The 18,312-nt window shown below is 37.0% G+C and overlaps 1 protein-coding gene across 10 annotated transcripts in view; it reads right to left on the minus strand.

Moving 5' to 3' along the window:
* Window positions 1-10,877: 10,877 nt before the first annotated feature.
* Window positions 10,878-18,312, minus strand: part of LOC108004244 (irregular chiasm C-roughest protein) — a 310,419-nt gene continuing 302,984 nt past the window's right edge. For all 10 annotated transcript variants that reach the window (XM_062087490.1, XM_062087489.1, XM_062087492.1 and 7 more), the window contains 2 exons: window positions 17,993-18,171; window positions 10,878-13,449 (listed from right to left, as the gene is read on the minus strand). In XM_062087490.1, coding sequence (XP_061943474.1) covers window positions 13,216-13,449; window positions 17,993-18,171 — 413 coding nt within the window. In that variant the 3' untranslated portion in view covers window positions 10,878-13,215. The remainder of the gene's footprint in view (window positions 13,450-17,992; window positions 18,172-18,312) is intronic.

Here is an 18,312-nt window from a genome sequence, read left to right on the forward strand (position 1 = left end):
GGAAGATGGTCACGTTGTATTGTAAGTCAAGGTTTATTGATATATGATTAGAGAGATATATTTTAAGCGTGTTGAACATATTTCATATTAATTTTAACGATACCTTATAAATAACTCATGATAAATAACAACAATGTATAGCTTTAAAAAATTCAAGGAGCAAAATTAGATTGTATTTCAAAAAGCTTTGAAACAAGATGTACTGAACTTTCAATCAACGTTGAACTATTATCTTTCTTATCTTTTCTATAATTAATCCGAATCGAAATTTTTAAATTTTCAAACATGTTTTTGTTTTTTTTTTTTACCTCGATTGATTTATTTTTGTTAACAGCTTCTATTCATAAACAAAATAATCTTATCCTAATGTTCACCGTAATCAAAATTAAAGCTGTTCATATCGAGTAATCGTATTTCGTACACGCATACGTTCTCCACGACGTTGTTATCGCCGACAAACGGCAATCGGATTATGTGCCTACGAATAATCACTATGACAGGTGGTCAGGATAATCGGGGACATGGAAGCTGTTGACCGCGCACGTTTCGCTGTAGAACGATGCAACATTAGTAGATACAATCTCGTCATTAGAGGCAGACAAAATTGGTGACCATTTCTTGTCACCCTTGTATAAAACGATAACTCATGTTGTTTCCGAAAGATGGAACCACGGTCAGCGATTCTTCAATTCGATCGAATCCATTTGATAATTAATCGTGAATTTCAATGAATGAATAATTATAAATTATATCGTGAATTTATTACGAAAATTTTCTGCCGGATAAGAGAGACTTCAAAGTACGATTTCTCTTTATCCCGAAACGTTTTTAACCAATCGTCCATTCCTTATTTATTACTCCTTAAGGGAATTTTGCTGATTAAGTGAGACGAGTTTGCGAGAACTTTTCTCTAAAATGAAGTTTCACGATAAGAGAAGTTTCAAAATTATCTTCCTTTGATCGTAACGAATATCAATATAAATCATGCGAAATGCTTCTTTGACAATCAGCTCGTTTACGAAAGATTCCCGATTAACCTAAATTCTCCATTTTTCTTCGAACACTCCAAATCTCATCCATTCTTTCCAATATTGAAACTTTTCTTTCAAAATCATTCGGAAACTTCGTCTCGAAGATTTTCTTCGCTCCGGATAATTAGCCAAAAAAAAAAAAAGGAAAAAAAATCGCTTCCAAGTATCAAAATTTCCTTCCTTTAATTGGTCTAAAAAAATTTCTACCCTCGGGTGAAAACTACCCTTTTGTAATTTCCTCGACAATCATTTCTCAATCTTCATTCCGCGGAGAATAGGCGAATTTGCTTCGTGTGTGGTCACGCGTGCATACGTGCATACGACAGTCGTGTATACGCCACAGGGAATATGAAAGCGAGAGTCACTCGACTGTTACTCCATCCACGTTCCTCTGAACTTGACCTACTCTTTGTCTCTCGCGGAGCAAACTGTTTCACTCGCGCCTACCACGAAACGTCGTGTCCCTCTTCCACTTGTCGCTATTCTAGCCAGGGCTCACCTTCGCCGCGAGCAGCCGTTCTACCTATGCCCGACAGGTAGATACATCACGAAATATTCCTGCAGCTGGCTTTAACCGGGTCAAGTTCGTTTCTAGACGACGGAGATCGGACCCCACGGACGCGGAACTGATAACAAAACTCGCTCCCTCTTCGCGCTCCTCCTTATCTTTTATCTCCCTTTTCTTTTTCTTGTTTCGATTCAATCGTCTCTTTTGTCTGTGTCGGAGAAGTCTTTGAAAACTTTAGAATATTATCACTCTGAATATTTTAAATTATGAATAAAATTGTGGATGACAAATTAAACAAATTTTTGGCGTATATCTTCATATCGATTCTTTCTTCATTTTTCATTTATTTGATAAAAAATAATATTCTAATAATTCTACTCTCTCTTATTTTATTAGTATCTTTCCAGGGGAATGTTCTTTTTCTTAATTCGCAATTTCAGCCACAATTTGTGTTTTTCTTCTTCCATTGTTGTTCTCTTTTTATTTTTCAAACTTTAGATACGTTTACTTGTTACTTTAAAATTGTTATCACAAGATTCAAGTCAAAGCGATGAATTTGACTGAGATAAAACGAGTCGTTAGCAATATCTTGCAATTAGATTGATATTTGTTTTCGTATCTTGCGTACACGGTTGTGTGCGCTCGAACGATGATTTTTGGAATTCAGTTTTAACTATTAGAAGGACGGCTAAATATTTGAGCGGTTGTAATTTTAGCTCGTGGCATTGCTTGCTCGTATATACACGTGGTGAGGTCGAAAGCCCTGTTTCTAGACGCGGAGTCAGTGACATTGTGAGGTCGACGAAAACGAAATTTAGTTCGGTGCACTTGAAGTGGAAGCGACCTTCATAGCCTCCGTAGCCTAATCCTGTATGTATGCATATTTAATCATCGTTTATTCTCCACTGCTGGAATTTTTATTTCGATCCTATGAATATCCAAATAACGAGAAACAATCAAATTTTACAATATTTTTCAACATATTGGCCATTTTTTCGAACCATTTTTCTTTAACATTATTCGATTCGATTCGATCGGAACACACGCGAGGAAATGAGAGAGAATCTTGGTTGTCCCGATAGAAATGGTGTTAAAATGTCATCGAAGACCCGTGACGAGAATCGAATTGTACAGAAGTCGAAATTCTGCGAGGCCTCGACTAGAGTCTATCAATGGAATGCGTGGGAATGTTGCAAATCGGATTACAATCGGCATAGGAAGCGGAGGATACAATTCGGCCGACCAATCATTGAATTCACAAGAAGAAAATGAAATTTCATTTATGCTGCCAAATCGCAACGTCCTGCCCGATACATGTGTCGGATATATTTTTTCATGTATTTTTCAATTTCTCAAATTACTCTGCTGATTTAAATATGCATAAATCGTTGATAATTCGAATAACAATGAAATTTATAAAAAAAGAAAAAAAGGTTGGCGAAATTTTCTGAATATTTGTTATCGAAAAGTAATAATTTGAAAATAAATAATAAATAAAAATAAAAATGTAAAAATACAGAGTGATTTGTTTTATATTTTTCCGCAGATATTAATTTTTCTATATGGTATACCGGTAGAAAATAAATATAAAATATTGACAGTGAAAACAAGAAAGACAAAAAAGAAAAATATCGAAAAACACGTTAAGGAAATAAATCAAATTATTGTTGATCAAAAAAAAAGACATCATTTATTAAAGTGGGAAATATTAAAAAATATTAAAAAGATAAAAGTTGTAATTGTGAATTATAATTTTCATTATCAACAAGTCGGGGATGTTCGTGTTCCCTGTATCGGCGTCGTTCTTCGTGAAACGAGTTGCACTGTCACATGCACGAAATGTCCCATGCGACAGCGTGACTGGTGACGAATCATTGCATACGAATGATAACGTGACATTGCTGCATCGACGTGATTACGACTTCGATATGTTGTCGGAATAAACTGGCAACCTGGTTTAAACGCGACCTAGTCCTCCTGCCCTGAAAAGGTGTTTGTATCATTGTTGTCTGTGGCGTGTTATCAGCGCGAAAGCCAATAGCGAGTCGAGACCGTGGAAGCGTGTACTTAATCCATCACGCGCAATGTATTTCCCGATTATATTGTCGGCCAATTTATTACACCTTTTAGATACGTGTGTATACAGATACGCATATAGAAAGCTTTCGAATGTAATCTCTGTTAAACGAATAACTAATGCAGAATATTGCAATAATTTGTTCGAACGTCCCTTTTCGAGATAATTGAAATTAATTTTCATATTATATCGTCAGAATTTTCGCCTTTATTATAAATTGTTTGATTTTGTGGAATAAAATTCATTATTATTGCGAAAAAGAAAAATTTTATTTAAGCATTTAATCATTTACATCGAATTCTTCAATTTGTAATTCTTCTTTGACAAAAATTTTCTGAAATTAAAAATGAATCTATATGTATAAGATAATTTTTAATAAATTAATATCAGATCCAAATAAGAAGAATAATCGATTGAACGCAAATTCGTGACAGGATAAAATTTATGAATAATATATCTCGCTCACTGGCGATTCCTCCTCCATACGTCCGTTCACCTTCGACTTTCACTTTCAAGCCTATCCACGTCCGTTAGATTCCAGGGGGCAAAGAATTCTGTCGTGGCTGTCCCGGTCGCCAGTCGTAGAACGTGTCGCGCGCGGATTGAAGAAACGGATATCGAAACGGGGCGAACTATCTCCTTGGCACAAACTCGAAAGGAATTCATTCACGCCCGCTGGTCTCCATCGAATCGTGCTATTCCGTCAATTCGAAAGGGAAGTCTCTTTGTGCGGGGCTTCATTGTTCGGTCGTCGAACGCGTCCAAGTGTCGAAGTGGTCGCCGTCTCGGCCGTGTTATGTGCTATCAGTTATACAATACCTATGTAGGAAAGTTGTGAAACTTTGTCGGGATAACTTTAACGAGAAACAAATAAATAAATCAGAAGAGATTGGATTTCGAGTCCGGAGAGATACAGAATTTCGAACTCGTAAAGATTTATATCGTTTTCTTTATGAGATCTTATTCCACGGAATGAAATCTTCCTCGAGACGTTAATTTATCTTCGTTCTGCCACTTTTTTTTCCACTTCGTCGTTTATTCGATATCTATTTACATATGTGTTGAATTATTTAATAAATGAACTTTTGAAGGAAAAATGAACGGAATCCCTGAATCGATCTGTCAATGTGGCATCTATCTATGTGAATTAAGGGGGAAGAGAACGAAGAGGTTTATTTCGAATCTTTCATCAGATACGAAGTTCTCTTTCGAGGAAATTGTAGGCAAGATCGGAGTCGATCGAGATGGTCGGATTGGATACATCCTCACCGACGATTGATTCTTCTTCTACTTACGGGCCACATTATCCAAATATCCGAAATCGATGCTGTCTTCGGTGAGTTATGTTATTAGACCCGAGGCTATGAAATGTATCTGCCGTTTGCGACCGATGGATCAGAAGGGTCAGATCTATTGTTATCGTTTGAATATTCCTGGTTCAAAGGTCGGGACTTCGAGGGAAGAGCAGAGAAATTTGAAGGTTCAGAGGATTCGTAATATAAATTTCTTCAAGAGGTGTAGTTCATCCGTGAGATGTTTAAAATTTATGAAGATAAAAAAAAAGAAAGGGATTTTCAATCTTTGGGATCTCGTTTCTCTCTCGTTTCATCTTTTCATGTTCGAAATCGAGTTGATATAAAAACCTACGGTTTTGCAATTTGAGACAAATTTACATACGAGTTTTCTCGTAAAGTTGTTCTCTCATCTTTTTATATTCTCTATATCATTTAATTTTTAATGTCAGATCGACGCTAGAATTATTACAAAACGAGGAATCACGCCGTTCGAATCGAATTCCTTGAAATCATTAAAAATATCATTCGAAAATTCAAACATCTTCCAATAATAATTTTCTTTCATATCGCGAGAACGAAACGATCGAAAATCGTCGCGTTTCCGGGCAGCGAATTGCGAATCGCACCTTTTCAAACGGTGACACGCAGCTATATCGAAAGTAATAGTTGCGCGGTTTAGTTACCGTCATCGTTCGGCTATGACGTTTATCGCGACCGAATAAAGCACCAACACGTATTTCTCGTTGATTCACGGACATCGACGCGACCACGTCGAGATTTTTTTCGTTTCTGCATCGCGTTTACCATCGCTACGCTGGAAAATCGAATCGAAATTAAACGAACACTGCAACGGCTAGGACAGGGTGCCGACACATGCTCTGTTCCATTTATTTTTTTTCCTTTCTCCTTTTTTTTCCCCACCCTTTTTCACTCTTTTTCTCATCGTTTTTTTTATTCACTTTGTTCCATTCACCCTTTCGGTTGTTCGTCCGCTTTTTTCTTTCGTTCGTCTTTCTTTCTCCATTTGGATCTTGTCCACCATTTTCACCAGCGTATTTTCACGCCTTCCATTACGATCGTTTTCCACCAATTTTGTTCGACGACTCGTGTATTTATGAGTAATAATGGATGCGAGTTCTCCCTTCGCTAATAGATTACGCAGACCATCTGCTTTTGACACTTGAGTCGTTTGTGGGATCGGCAAGGATAAATAGCAGATGAGAATAACGAAAAACAAGTGTACAACATTCAATTAATTTTTTATTTGATTCGTAAGTTTAAAGTACGATTATTAAAAATCACGCATACAATTTAATTATTCTACGGTTTATTTTAAGAATTATGATTTGACAATTTGATCAATTTGATTGATTCTTTATAATTTCTCAAGGAAGCGTAAGATAACATAATGATCTCGAATTTTTTAACAATATCTTATACGTATTCCTAAAATAACATTAATTAATATTGGTACTTTTACCCTTCTTCTTCGCTTCTTCTTCTCTTTAATAATTCGCATAAAAACTCTTTCTTGATTTGTATCTCAATAAAAAACCCAGCTTCAAATACCTTTCAACGAAATTCCAGGTGTAGAGCAACGAATTATTTGGAAATTTTTCGAGCACCTGGCACGAACGATCCCCTACAATTGTCCTCTGTTCCGCGGAGAAATCATTCTCTTCGCACTATTCGAGCAAATTGGTAAAGTTTCAGAGTTTTAACTTATCGTACCGAGATCGCCAGATACAATTTGGTATCCTCTGTTCAGTTTCCACCTTTCCTTTCATCTTGCCCAACCAATCTGAAAACTATTTCTTCGAAAGACAACCGATCTAGCTAAGCGCAACGCAGGTCCTTCGCGGATTCCAGAACACAGCCGAAGAAAATGGACGAATTTAAAAAACGATTTATTTTTAAATAATTCTTTTTTATTTTTTAATCTCTATCAACTTCTCTTTCACGAATATCCGACAGAATTCGTCTTTAGACGGTCGGATAACGCATGGACCGGAAACTGGTTACACGATGGTAGTACGCGAAGAATAAAGATTTCCCTGATTAGAGAGGCTGATCGAGCTTCCTCGGGAATGAGGGTTAAATGAAACGTTTGTAATCGTAACTGGTAGGAAACGAGCAGTTTGCGCGACGTGAACGTTCAGCAGGGTGGTCGCACGAGCAATCCAAAAGATTTCGACGAAAAGCTTTATTATTATTTTAAAGAAATTATATGACACGTGGGAACGATGAAGTAATGAAAAAAGTATATTTGTAAATTAAAATAGGAATTTATAATATGTATAATTCATACTTTTCAAAAAGTATTTTTTCGTGAGATTAAATATATGCTATTTCAGAAATATTTGACTCCATTTTTTTTTATTACTTGTTTATCCGTGTTATGAGATTAATTGAGTAGAGTTGAATGGAAAAATTTTGGGATAATAAATTTTTTATGAAATATTTGGACAAAGATATGAGATTTGATTTAGATTAATGCAATGGATTTGATGATCAAGAAAGGTGGCGATACGTAGGTAGTTTCCGAAAAAATGTCCCTGTTTATTTTTTTTAGAGAAGTTAAGTGTTCCGCAAATACTTAACCTAGTTCGTTTTTTTTTAGTGGTGGTTTATTTGTGCAACGTATTTATTAAGAGATGAGAGAAATTTAGTCAGCTGACGTAATTGAGGTCTTTCTCGTAAAAGGTGTGGCGGGCTTAAGACAACAATGAATCTGAAACACAATTAACTTTTTCCTACTTGTTTCACTTTTTAGTTAGCAAAAACAAATTTTCTTGATATTCACGTCGACGAAATTTTTCTAGTTTCAACTTTCAGAAATCAGAATTTTAATTACCATCACGTCCATATTAATAAATTGAATAAATTAACTCTCAATTTATAATTTATAACAAAATTCGATTAATAAAAGATTTTCCAATAGAAAAATGCCGGTAGAAAAAGATAAGCATCTCTTTTTCTTCCTGCCTTCAAATGTCCGCCATACTGCGAATAGCTACCCTCATTCTTCTTACTTAGCGTCGCGAGCTCTCATTCCGCGAGCGAAATTAACAAATTTATAAACGCTTCCAAACAAAATCTCTAAACGAAGAATTCTTCATCTTACGATATTATAACTTTTTCCCCAATTAAATTCTCTCGTTTTCGAGAATGATCTCGTAATGATCTCTTCCGTACATTAACTCAGTCTCGAAAAAGACTGCAACTACTTACCAAACGTTCCAAACCATATATTTCCTGCATCCATATATTGGCCCAAATATATTTTATTAATCCTTTCAAGATCACGTTGCACCATTTGACAGGATGGACTTGGCGGATATCGGATTCGTAGATTTCGAAGGAAGTCAAGCTTCAAGCGTCCCTGATAAGTCTATCTTCGGATTTCTCTGACGGCCAAGTCTCGGGGGAGATGAGAAAATAAATAAATGACGAGCGATTCCCCACGAGTCTCGAGAGTCGGCAAGAAGGAGCAGTTTCGGTGTAGATAGGGCGAGAATTATGGTTCCTCACGGGGGTTGTGATGAAGAGAGCCAGGGGTGCGCGGGGCAATTTTAAGCCCTCCTCTTGGTTTCTGGCCTTACAACTCCGTAATTTTTACCCTCGGAGAAGTTAAGAGTAATTTACTGGGCTCCGCGTAGGCGTTATTCGACTCCCCCGCCCCTCGGTGTCCGCCCCACTTCTGGCCCGTGAAATAGGTACACCCAAGATCCCAGGCCCTTGTTAATTGTCTGCCATGGACGAACTTGATTTTCCCGCGAAACTGCGAACCGGCAGTCTTGAGATAAATGTTGGTTAATATTGTTACGAAAATAGGTAGTTAGTTCTTTTCGGACCCGTGAAGAGACATCCCCGGGGATCTTCATCTCCCTCTAACTCGTTGAATCGTCTTTTCTTTGTTTGCCAGTAATAATGGGTAAAGAAGCCAGAAACGAGGTGAGAACGAGCTCTTTTTGTTCGAACGATGATAGAGAGTGGAAGTAAAAAGCGAGAAGTAGAGAAAGACACACTTTTTTAATGTATAATCTTTTTTTAATATCGAAGAATTTATCGTGTTTCAAACGTTGGCTCACAAGTGAATGATTATTTCCGACAAGAACTCACTTGCTGAAAATCGATTACAAATCCGAGATTCCCTTTCTTCAAAATTGTTTTCGTTGATTGAATAAAATATAATCTTCTTAAAATATAACGTAAGATAATGCAAGACAGCGGTGTTTAATAGCAAAAGAATTTATTTGTAATTTATTTGCAGAGAATTCATGGTAAACTTTAAAATCGATGTAAAACCGTGAAGTGTTTGCAAAAGCAGTTTGGACACGAATTAAATACCTTTCTGTTCCCTGTTTTCTCCCGTTTACTTAGAAACTTCCGCTTCATTCAATTCCCCTGTCAGTGTACAGGCGCAACTCGCAGCGAGTAAAGGTACTTGCAAGATGGTCGATCACGAGCAATTCGAGATATTGCCGGATGGTGTGTACGTGTCCGAGAATGCTACAGATCTGTGTGTACTCGGTGGAGGAAACGGAAGGGCCGGCATGCATCGAATCCCGGTAGCATTATTTAGCCGGGAAAAGTGTTGCCGATGCCATTAATCCGATTGGACGAACCTTCACCCTTAGGCCTTAGGGATCCATTATGTATTAGGTGGATCGACTTTTCCCGGCAAGATTAAAGCTGGAAATGTGCCGCTTCAACACCGAAAATCCTCAACATAATTTTATCCGGCAGAGATTTTAATCCCTCGAGAAAATACGAAGTCTCGACTTGTACGTGCCGATTTTACAGATTTCTATATCGATATATATATATATGTATATGTGTATTTCGAGACGATAATTTGTTTGGAATTTTTATTCATTTTTCATTTCGAGGATAAGCGTTATATTTTTTGGATATTCATTTTCCAGTTATTGGTTATTTTTATTTATCGATGATTTTATATATATATATATATTGGATAGTAAGATATTTATAAGGATTGAAATATTAAAAGAAGACAAGACTTAAAATTAAGTTTCTTCCTTTTTATAGATTATTTAATTCAAGTCCAAGAATGATGTACCAGTTAAATATTCTTCTCTTTTGAAGTTGCGCTTCTCCGGTTTCTATTTTATATTTGCTCCTTAAAAAGTTGATATTTCGTGGATACGCGAAGGTGGAAAGTTGTTTCGTGGATATTTCACGAGGCAAATGCCATGACTTATTTTACGGGACGAAAGAAGCAGACGAATTTCCGAGGAGTCGACGTTCTTTCTTTTCTACTGCTTCCCTGTTGAAACCTTGTCGGTTAAAGCAAAGAAATACACGCTTTCTTGCGCAACCACCTCTTTTCCAGGTTTTCTTCTCTATTAGCATGATTGCAACTTTATATCGAGTTTTCTCGTTACTCTACGATATTATTTCTTTCTTTCATTCTCATAAATTTCAATTAATCTTATGCGACAACGATTATTATTGACGATCATTTTAAATATATTTTCATACGTACGTATAGACAAATATAAAAAAATTAAACGATATTGCATATTCAACGAAGTTTTTAAAATTATCGAAATAACGAAAAATCGTGTGATTCTCAAACATTTCGTCGACAAGAAGAACTATGATGATGATCGAAAAGGTAGACGTGTTGGCCGAAGAAAACCACTTGGTTTCTTTGCCAAAGTAATTTGTCTACTTTACGTTCCTTTTCCGTTTACTCATCACGAACTTTTGCCGAAAAACTGATTTTTTTTTATCAGTAGAAATATGGCCAACAAGTAGAAAAAAAATCTTCTATAATTTTTGTATTGGAAACTTTACTTGAATTAAACTTTATTTATTACATTATTTATTATTATTATTTATTAAATTTTACTAAAATTATTAAATTATTCTTAAAAATAGGAGATTTAAAGGAAAGGGATTTAATGATACAGATGGGAATAATTAAATCAACACGTATATATTGTAAATATCATTTATTGGACTTTTAGGCGTCATGGGATACAACGATTACATCACGTTGCTTATTTATAACACCTAAGCAATTGGATAAAAAAGAAAATGAAAAAATGAACTATAGGGTGATGATTTTCATGTTTCGTTTTGACAAAAAAATTTAAAAATGAAGAGATTGGGTTGAACATCGGATAATTTTCGTTCTCGCTTCTATATAAAATGTAATAATGCCGACTTCCGTGCGGATTAGGCGTGAACGGATGAACGAAGCTAAACGCATCGCAGTCGGCATGCGTTGACAAAAATTAGGAACCACTGCGTTTAAAAATTGTACGCAATCATTTTTTTTTTCTTTCTTCCTTCCTTCTTCTTGTTTCTTCTTGTTTTCTTTCGGAGGAACTGGAAACGATCGAAACGAGATTACTATTCAGACTTCTTATCTATAGCAATCGTGGAGAGATGAAAAAACGAATAATCACGAAGAACAACGATGTTAGATTACGTTCATTTTTTTTCTTTCTTTTTTTTCCCCTCAATTTTTTCCTTTCTTATTTTTTTCTGCCGTAATACAAGTCAAAAACAGTTTAAATTCAGGGCGTTCGTTCGGGATAAATTTCGTATTTTTATTCATCGTTAATATAATATCCTCGTTGGAATAATTCTCGTCCGAATCAAAATCGTCGTCATCGTCGTCGTTATTATCGTCACATATTTTTCATGGCCACTCTCAATTGAAAACTAACCATCGATCGGCACACGACATCCAGGGGGAAGGCGAACGAGAACTTATGGCTAAATAAAACTTTATAAAAATATATCAACGAATAATAAATATATCTCTAACAGCGTCACTGTATAATTCATCATGCATAGCCCTCGGTGTATCGATAGCCTATGCATTTACAATCACTATATACACGCTATTTTTTTTCCTTTTTTTTTTTTTTTATAATGCTACTTACCTAAAATAATATACAACAATGTACCGTTTTTCCCTTAATGTATCTAGTTTTTTCTTACGGAATATTTTTTTGTTTCATTTCTTGCGTTTTAATTTTATTTCGTTATTTCGTTTTCTTAATCGTACACGTAACCTCTAGTTAATCCCATATTTCCTTTCCTTTTGTCTCGTTACTCGTCGTATTATTCTCTTTGGTTCGTGTTTACATTCTATAACAATTACACGGGACGAACAGTCTTCGTTTACCACTCGACTTGTTCGGTTCGATATTCAGCCGTCGACGTTCTCTGCGAATCCGAATGTAAAAATTGGTCTCTTATTCAACGCGAGTGCATGTGCTTTTTTTAAATTCTTATTTTTTCCCTCGTTTTTCTATTTTCGCATGCCGCATTCGATCTCCTTACAAATAAACTATTTATACAAATATTTACACGTGCCTTCGTTACGCGTAACATCCGTACAATATTCCTTTTTTCTTTTCTTTTTTTTTTTTTTTCATCAAGCTTAATCGTGACGGGTTTTCGCAATCAAAAATCTCGTAATGATTTACAAAGTTTTCTTCTATACGCGATATAATCGGTATAATCCGATACCTTCGGATAATTTCTCGAATTTCTCTCGTTTAAGGAAAGGGAGAAAATTGGTTGTATCGTAGTCGCAGATTCGAATCGTGGATTTCGAAGTCTCGTTTTTCTTTTCCTTTTATCTCTTTCCAATAATAAAAAAGGAGAGGAGAAAGGGAAAAAAAGAAAGGGAAAATAAATCTACAATAAACAATCCTCGTTACGATTCGATCCATCTATCCTACCAGTCATTTATCTTCTAGAAAATCCTATGACAAGAATATCGAAACGAAAAATACGAAATGGAAAAGTGGAAAGAGAGAGAGAAAGAGAGAAAGAAAAAGAAAGAACGAGAATCTAGCAACGAGATTCATGATTAAGGAACGTCGAGGCCGGATTATCGTCGTCGCCGGAAGCTCTGCATCGTTCATCGACAGCGACAGCGTCGATAAAAGGCTTTCTCTCGTTTAAGCGTGCTCACCCTTTTCGATACATAATAAACAGGGTTTTCTCGTTGCATCGTCATCGAGTTTCGTCTCGCGTCAAAAACACGGAACATTCTTTTATATTCTTACCGAAACGATTATCCCTTTCTCCGTTCGCGTTCCTTTTCTCTTCTTTTCTTTCCCCCTCTCTCTCCCCTTCTTTTCTGTAATATATTTTATATTTACAATCGTCGCGGAAACATTGACGGAACTCTGACTTCCTTCCCCCTTTATTTCTTTATCCATTGAACAGGGAAGCTGACTTCTCAAGTTCGATCCGCTTCCTTTGGCTCTTTACAAAGCAACATTTTCGACGTCGTCTCACCACGATCCCTCAGCGACGATGCTCCTGCAGGATGACCAGGGCCAAACACATGGATAGGTAAGTGAGACTCGCTGACCGGAAGTGAGCGTGACTGTACTCGGAGGCTCGCGTCACGTTCAACAAAACGGAAGCGTCCGAGATCCCTTCCGACGAGCGTACCAACACCCACCATTCCCCGGCATGAGACCATTGAATCGTGTCGAAGCTCAGCACCGTTCTGTAACAGGACTCCGTGCCACCATCCTGAAAGGCAAACAACGAGGGACCGTACGTCGTTAATGAATTCAATACCAGTGATTCAGGGGAGTTTGTCAAGTATTCGTGACCTGATTCGACGATCCAAAGAGTTCACCAGGCGGCCGATTATAAGGGATAATTTATCTAGAAAGGAGTTCGAAGGGATTGTTGCCGTTGGCGCAAGTTTAAGAGAGGAAAGTCGATGGGAGAATGGGTCAAGGATAGTTTGAATTTTCCACTTCTTTTCTTTTTTTTTTTCCTCCAGGAAAATCTAAGTTTGCTCTTTGGCGAGGAAAGGATGAGAGAAGGATGAAAAGAAGTTTTTGTATAACGTGGGGGGACAGGGGATATATTTCATATCGGAAATAAACATTTATATATTTTTACGTATAAAAAGTATAAATATGAATCGAAACGTGATTTTTAAATTCGCAAAAATTATTCGATTAAATTAAAACGAAATCAATTTCATCGAACACGAAAGATAAATTAAAATAGGGACAGATTTCTTTTGTGAAAGAATGCGATATTTAAACGACAGTTTCGTTCGATTCCCCGATCGTTTTTATCGAACTCATTAACTCGGGGACTCGATAATGTCGATTCACTATTCCTTATCTATCGCAATTCTGCTTAGCTTCTTACGATTAAACTTTCGCGTGGAACTTTCGCGGCAAACTGAAAACTTCCTACATACCCTCCTCCTTCCCCGCGTTCTCCCGCTTCAATTGCACGTATCACTTCCGATTTCCCCCCCTTTTCCCCCTTCTTCTCCCAAAGTTACATTTCCCCTTCTCGAGAAACAATCTCTCTTTTTCCAATCCCTCGGGTTTTTTATATTCCAATCGATAAAATCGGATACATTAAATCCAGCACAGTTGAAAATTATCGATACGAAATAATTGATAAAAACACGAGAAACGAGAATGTCAATTGCAGTGTGGTGGAAAGAAAAAAAAAAAGGAAACGTGTTTCGTCGGATTCACGACAACGTGTTATTACGAGCTCCATTATTACACTGATGCAACTGACGCGCATGTTAAACGCTTTTTTTTGTATTATTCATCCACTGTTAATTACTCTGATTATCTTTGCACGCGTTTAATTAACGAGAAACAGGTCGCCGATCGGACAAAGTAGAAAGGAAAAATCTCTGTTGTTATTCAAAGGGAGGAATAATTTATGCATGGAAAAGACGATAGATTCTCGAATTAATTTTAAACTTGGAAAATAAAATTAAATCGGGGGAGTTACGCGTTGAATCGGTCGAAATACAAAAAAGATATAATTACATCCGATGTCCCTTTTATCAGTTTCCGTCCCCTTCGTTTGGTAAATACCAAGAGCAAGAGGGAAATACGTTTACGTAATTGAATCCGATTCCACTCGTCTCGGTGGTAACTTCTCCCGCAATTCGAGACAGACGTTATTCTTAGTCTCGCGAATTTTTCGCGTGCAACCAGTCGCAGTTTCTTGCTCCATTTAACTTCGTATTTCATCCTCGTCCCTTCTCGTCCCTTTCCACTACGGACCGACCTTCTCCTCGTCTTCCCCTTCCCTTGTCGCCTTCCTCGTTAACTTCCTCCCTTCGTCTTTTTCTTTCTCGACGAGTGTACTTCCTTGTTCCTTGCGTGATTTACGTTCCCCTCTTTTGTCAAATTTGCATTCGCCCGGTGATAAATTAGATATCTCGAGGTGTTGAATCTTGAGAGAATCTTGAGATTTCTAATTCTATACTGATGCAAATTGGACAAATGGAAAATATTTATTGATACAAAATGATTCGTCAAATTTTACCTCACTCGTTCCATTATAGTTCGACACTTTTATTTTCCCTACTAGTTTTTGCTGCAAATATTTTATACGCTTAAATGTAAAGAGCAAAGAGCAATTCTTTTGTTCCACTCCATCGTTGAAAATCTTCTCTCCTTCTTGTCTGACGAACAGCAAACAGGTCGGGAATGGTGTCGCATCACCATTGGTTCTTCCCTTATTGTTAGTCAACGTCTTCTAGAGTTTTCCTCTTTGTTCCTCCGATTGTCGAGTATGTGCAAACACATCGAGATTTCGTCTTCTCTGCATCACATAGTATGCGCTCGTCGAGAGGCGTCGATCCATAAATTTCGGCGAAACTTTCGCCCGCTAACTTAAAGGGAAATTTCCATGGTATTCGTCGAAAGCATGACTGATAGTAGTTAGTACCAGTGATTTATTCCTATCTCTATCTATCCATCTATCTCTGTATTCTGTCCCGTACTCTATATCCTTTGTTATCTGGGGCTGAAGTAGCGGGTAATTAATTCGTGGAATTGCGGCTCTTCGAACCAGGGTTGCGGAGGGGATTGGACTGTGAGGGTGGAGTAGGACCGGGTGCACGTGTTGCGGCGAACGTAGTTATTTTGACCCAGATTCTGTTTTGAATGCTTCGTACTATATCGATACCGTCTACCAAATATTCCGCAAACTTCCGCCCAACCAAAAATTAATAAGCTTCCCTCCGAACCAGATCAGGTATGCTATGTAATCATGCTTGAAGAAACGAAGAAATTTCGTATCTCTTGGATCTCGTGTTCTTGAATAAATCGTCAATGAAACGAGAAATTTTTGATGGTAAATTGATTTCCTCGATTAAATTAAATCATCCTATGGAATTGGAGATCGGACGTGAGAATTCTTGAGATCGATTTGTGTGATGATTCGATAAAATTACGAAAAATTAGATCGATAATGAACAGAGAACGGGTGTAAAGTTCATCATTTCAGAGATAATTCAAATATTCCAAGAGAGAAAGAAAGTTTTCAATTTTCAAATCGTCATCTGTTTTCCGAGAGACGATATTCCCATTTGGATGGGATGATTGCTCGAGCGTAGACGAAGATTTCGTCGTGTGCATGTTTCAAGCTCGGAAACGGAATAATGTAGGAACAAGCGAAACGGTGGGCAAGCTTAAACGCCTTAAAGGAAAATTACTTTCTCTTTCTCTTTCCTCCTCCGCCTCTCTATCTGTCTTAATGAATGATCCATCGCGATGAAATCCGTAATTTCCCTGATAAAGGAAACAATGAAAAGGACTAGAGGAAATTTAAAGATCGACGACGAAAATTAACAAAGACAATCGTTTTCTTCTTTCTTTATTTACTTATTCTTTTCTTTTTTTTCTCTCGTTTTACGAATTAAGAACATTCCCACCAGGAACAAAGGGGATTAAAAGTTAGCAGAAACAAGAGCGTAACGCAGGTGCATTAGTCTCGAATCTCTTTAAAGCCGTACCAGGATTCTTTCTCTTCTCCATTTTTGTCTCCCTATTTTCTCTCTTCCTTTCTCCTCTCTCTTTATCTCTGTTCTCAGTTCCATGCGTTTCACCGTTATTCCTGATTCCCCAGAAAAACAGTAAATCCGTCTTTTGTGCGACTATCCAGTATCTGGAATCAGTCTGTCGACCGCGAATAAAAAAGAAAAATAAAAAAAAGTAGGAAACGAATAATACAAAGAAGAAGAGAACACGTTGATACAACTCGACGCGATACGCGAAAATGAAATAAGGATAGGTATTTCGTCCCATTTCTTCTCGTTCTCATATTTTTACAATATGCAACGAGCGTTTCTTGCGTATTCTTTCCTGCTCTTTTCTTTCTCTTCGCTCTATCTTCTTTCTACTTATCTCGTCGAGAAGAAATCACGTTTCGGCCGGTTCGCTCGCGATAAAAGTATAATTCTCGCCTCCCGAGTTGCAAATTCGTTGTTATTCCTGTCGTTACTGATGTTGTTGTTGTTGTTATTGTTGGAAAACAGAAATTGGCTGGCTATCGTGACTCGACCGTCTTCAAAGTTAAATTGCACCGGATGTTCCTTCGTTGACCCGATTCAAAACCGGCACTATCTTCGATATTACAAAAATTCTTGCGTTCTCGAATTGCGAATCGAGATCCTTCCTTTCGCGTAAAACGAGTCATTTCTGGTCGAGATGAATCTTTTCTCCTGTTTTTATCGTCTCGAAACGAAAGTTCAGTTCGAGCGAGTATTGTAGATGTTGTTTGATTTGAAGAAGCGTTCGTTTGTTTTTTCGTTTGTCAGTAGATTTATTAACAAAGTTCACTATCGGCAATGTTCAATCGAATTAAAAGAATTTTCAAGCAAGAATTAAAAAGATGGAAAGAAAGAGATTAAATCGAAACGCGTAACAATTGAGGATGAACATAAAAAAAAAAGAAAATACATGTGTATGAAAGAAAGAATTTTTGAATAGAAATTAAAAACTAGAGAAGAATTTTTCAAAGGAATTTAAATAGAAATTGAACGTTAGGCAAGAGTTATACGAGAGTTAAAAATACTCTTGTGAATAGAGAAAGCTTGGTGAACGGAAATTGGAAATTTATTAAAAAAATAACTTACACGCGAAAACAATCAGAATCTTTCCCAAAGAATTCAAAAATATTTTCAATACAATTTCCTGTTCAATTTTCGCATAAAACAAAATTGAATAAATTGAAAATTGAGAAAAACTATACAAAAAACGAGAAATAAAAGAAGAATAAAAAAAAAGTATACCTCAATAGCAAGCGCTTGAACACCATCCCTGGCCTCTGCACCAGGCACATAAACGTTTTCCTCGGATATCCAAAGTATCTTGGTGTGTCTCGGCTCGGCGCAAAATTCAACCACAATATTCAGCGATTCACCCTCCTTCGCTGTCACTGTTTGATTAGGTGGATGAATCATGGGTCGACCTGGAACAAAAATTCGCAAACAATTCTGTTAACCCTCCGGTCGTAGTGGCGTATACGCGGTTCTTTTGTCGGTCATAAATCCACCCTTTGGTTCCGTAACTCAACCCCTTCCCTCATCTCTCTTTCTCTCTCTCTCTCCTT

This window comes from Apis cerana, linkage group LG1 (assembly GCF_029169275.1).
Source record: "Apis cerana isolate GH-2021 linkage group LG1, AcerK_1.0, whole genome shotgun sequence".
In the NCBI taxonomy this organism is placed as follows: Eukaryota; Metazoa; Arthropoda; class Insecta; order Hymenoptera; family Apidae; genus Apis; species Apis cerana.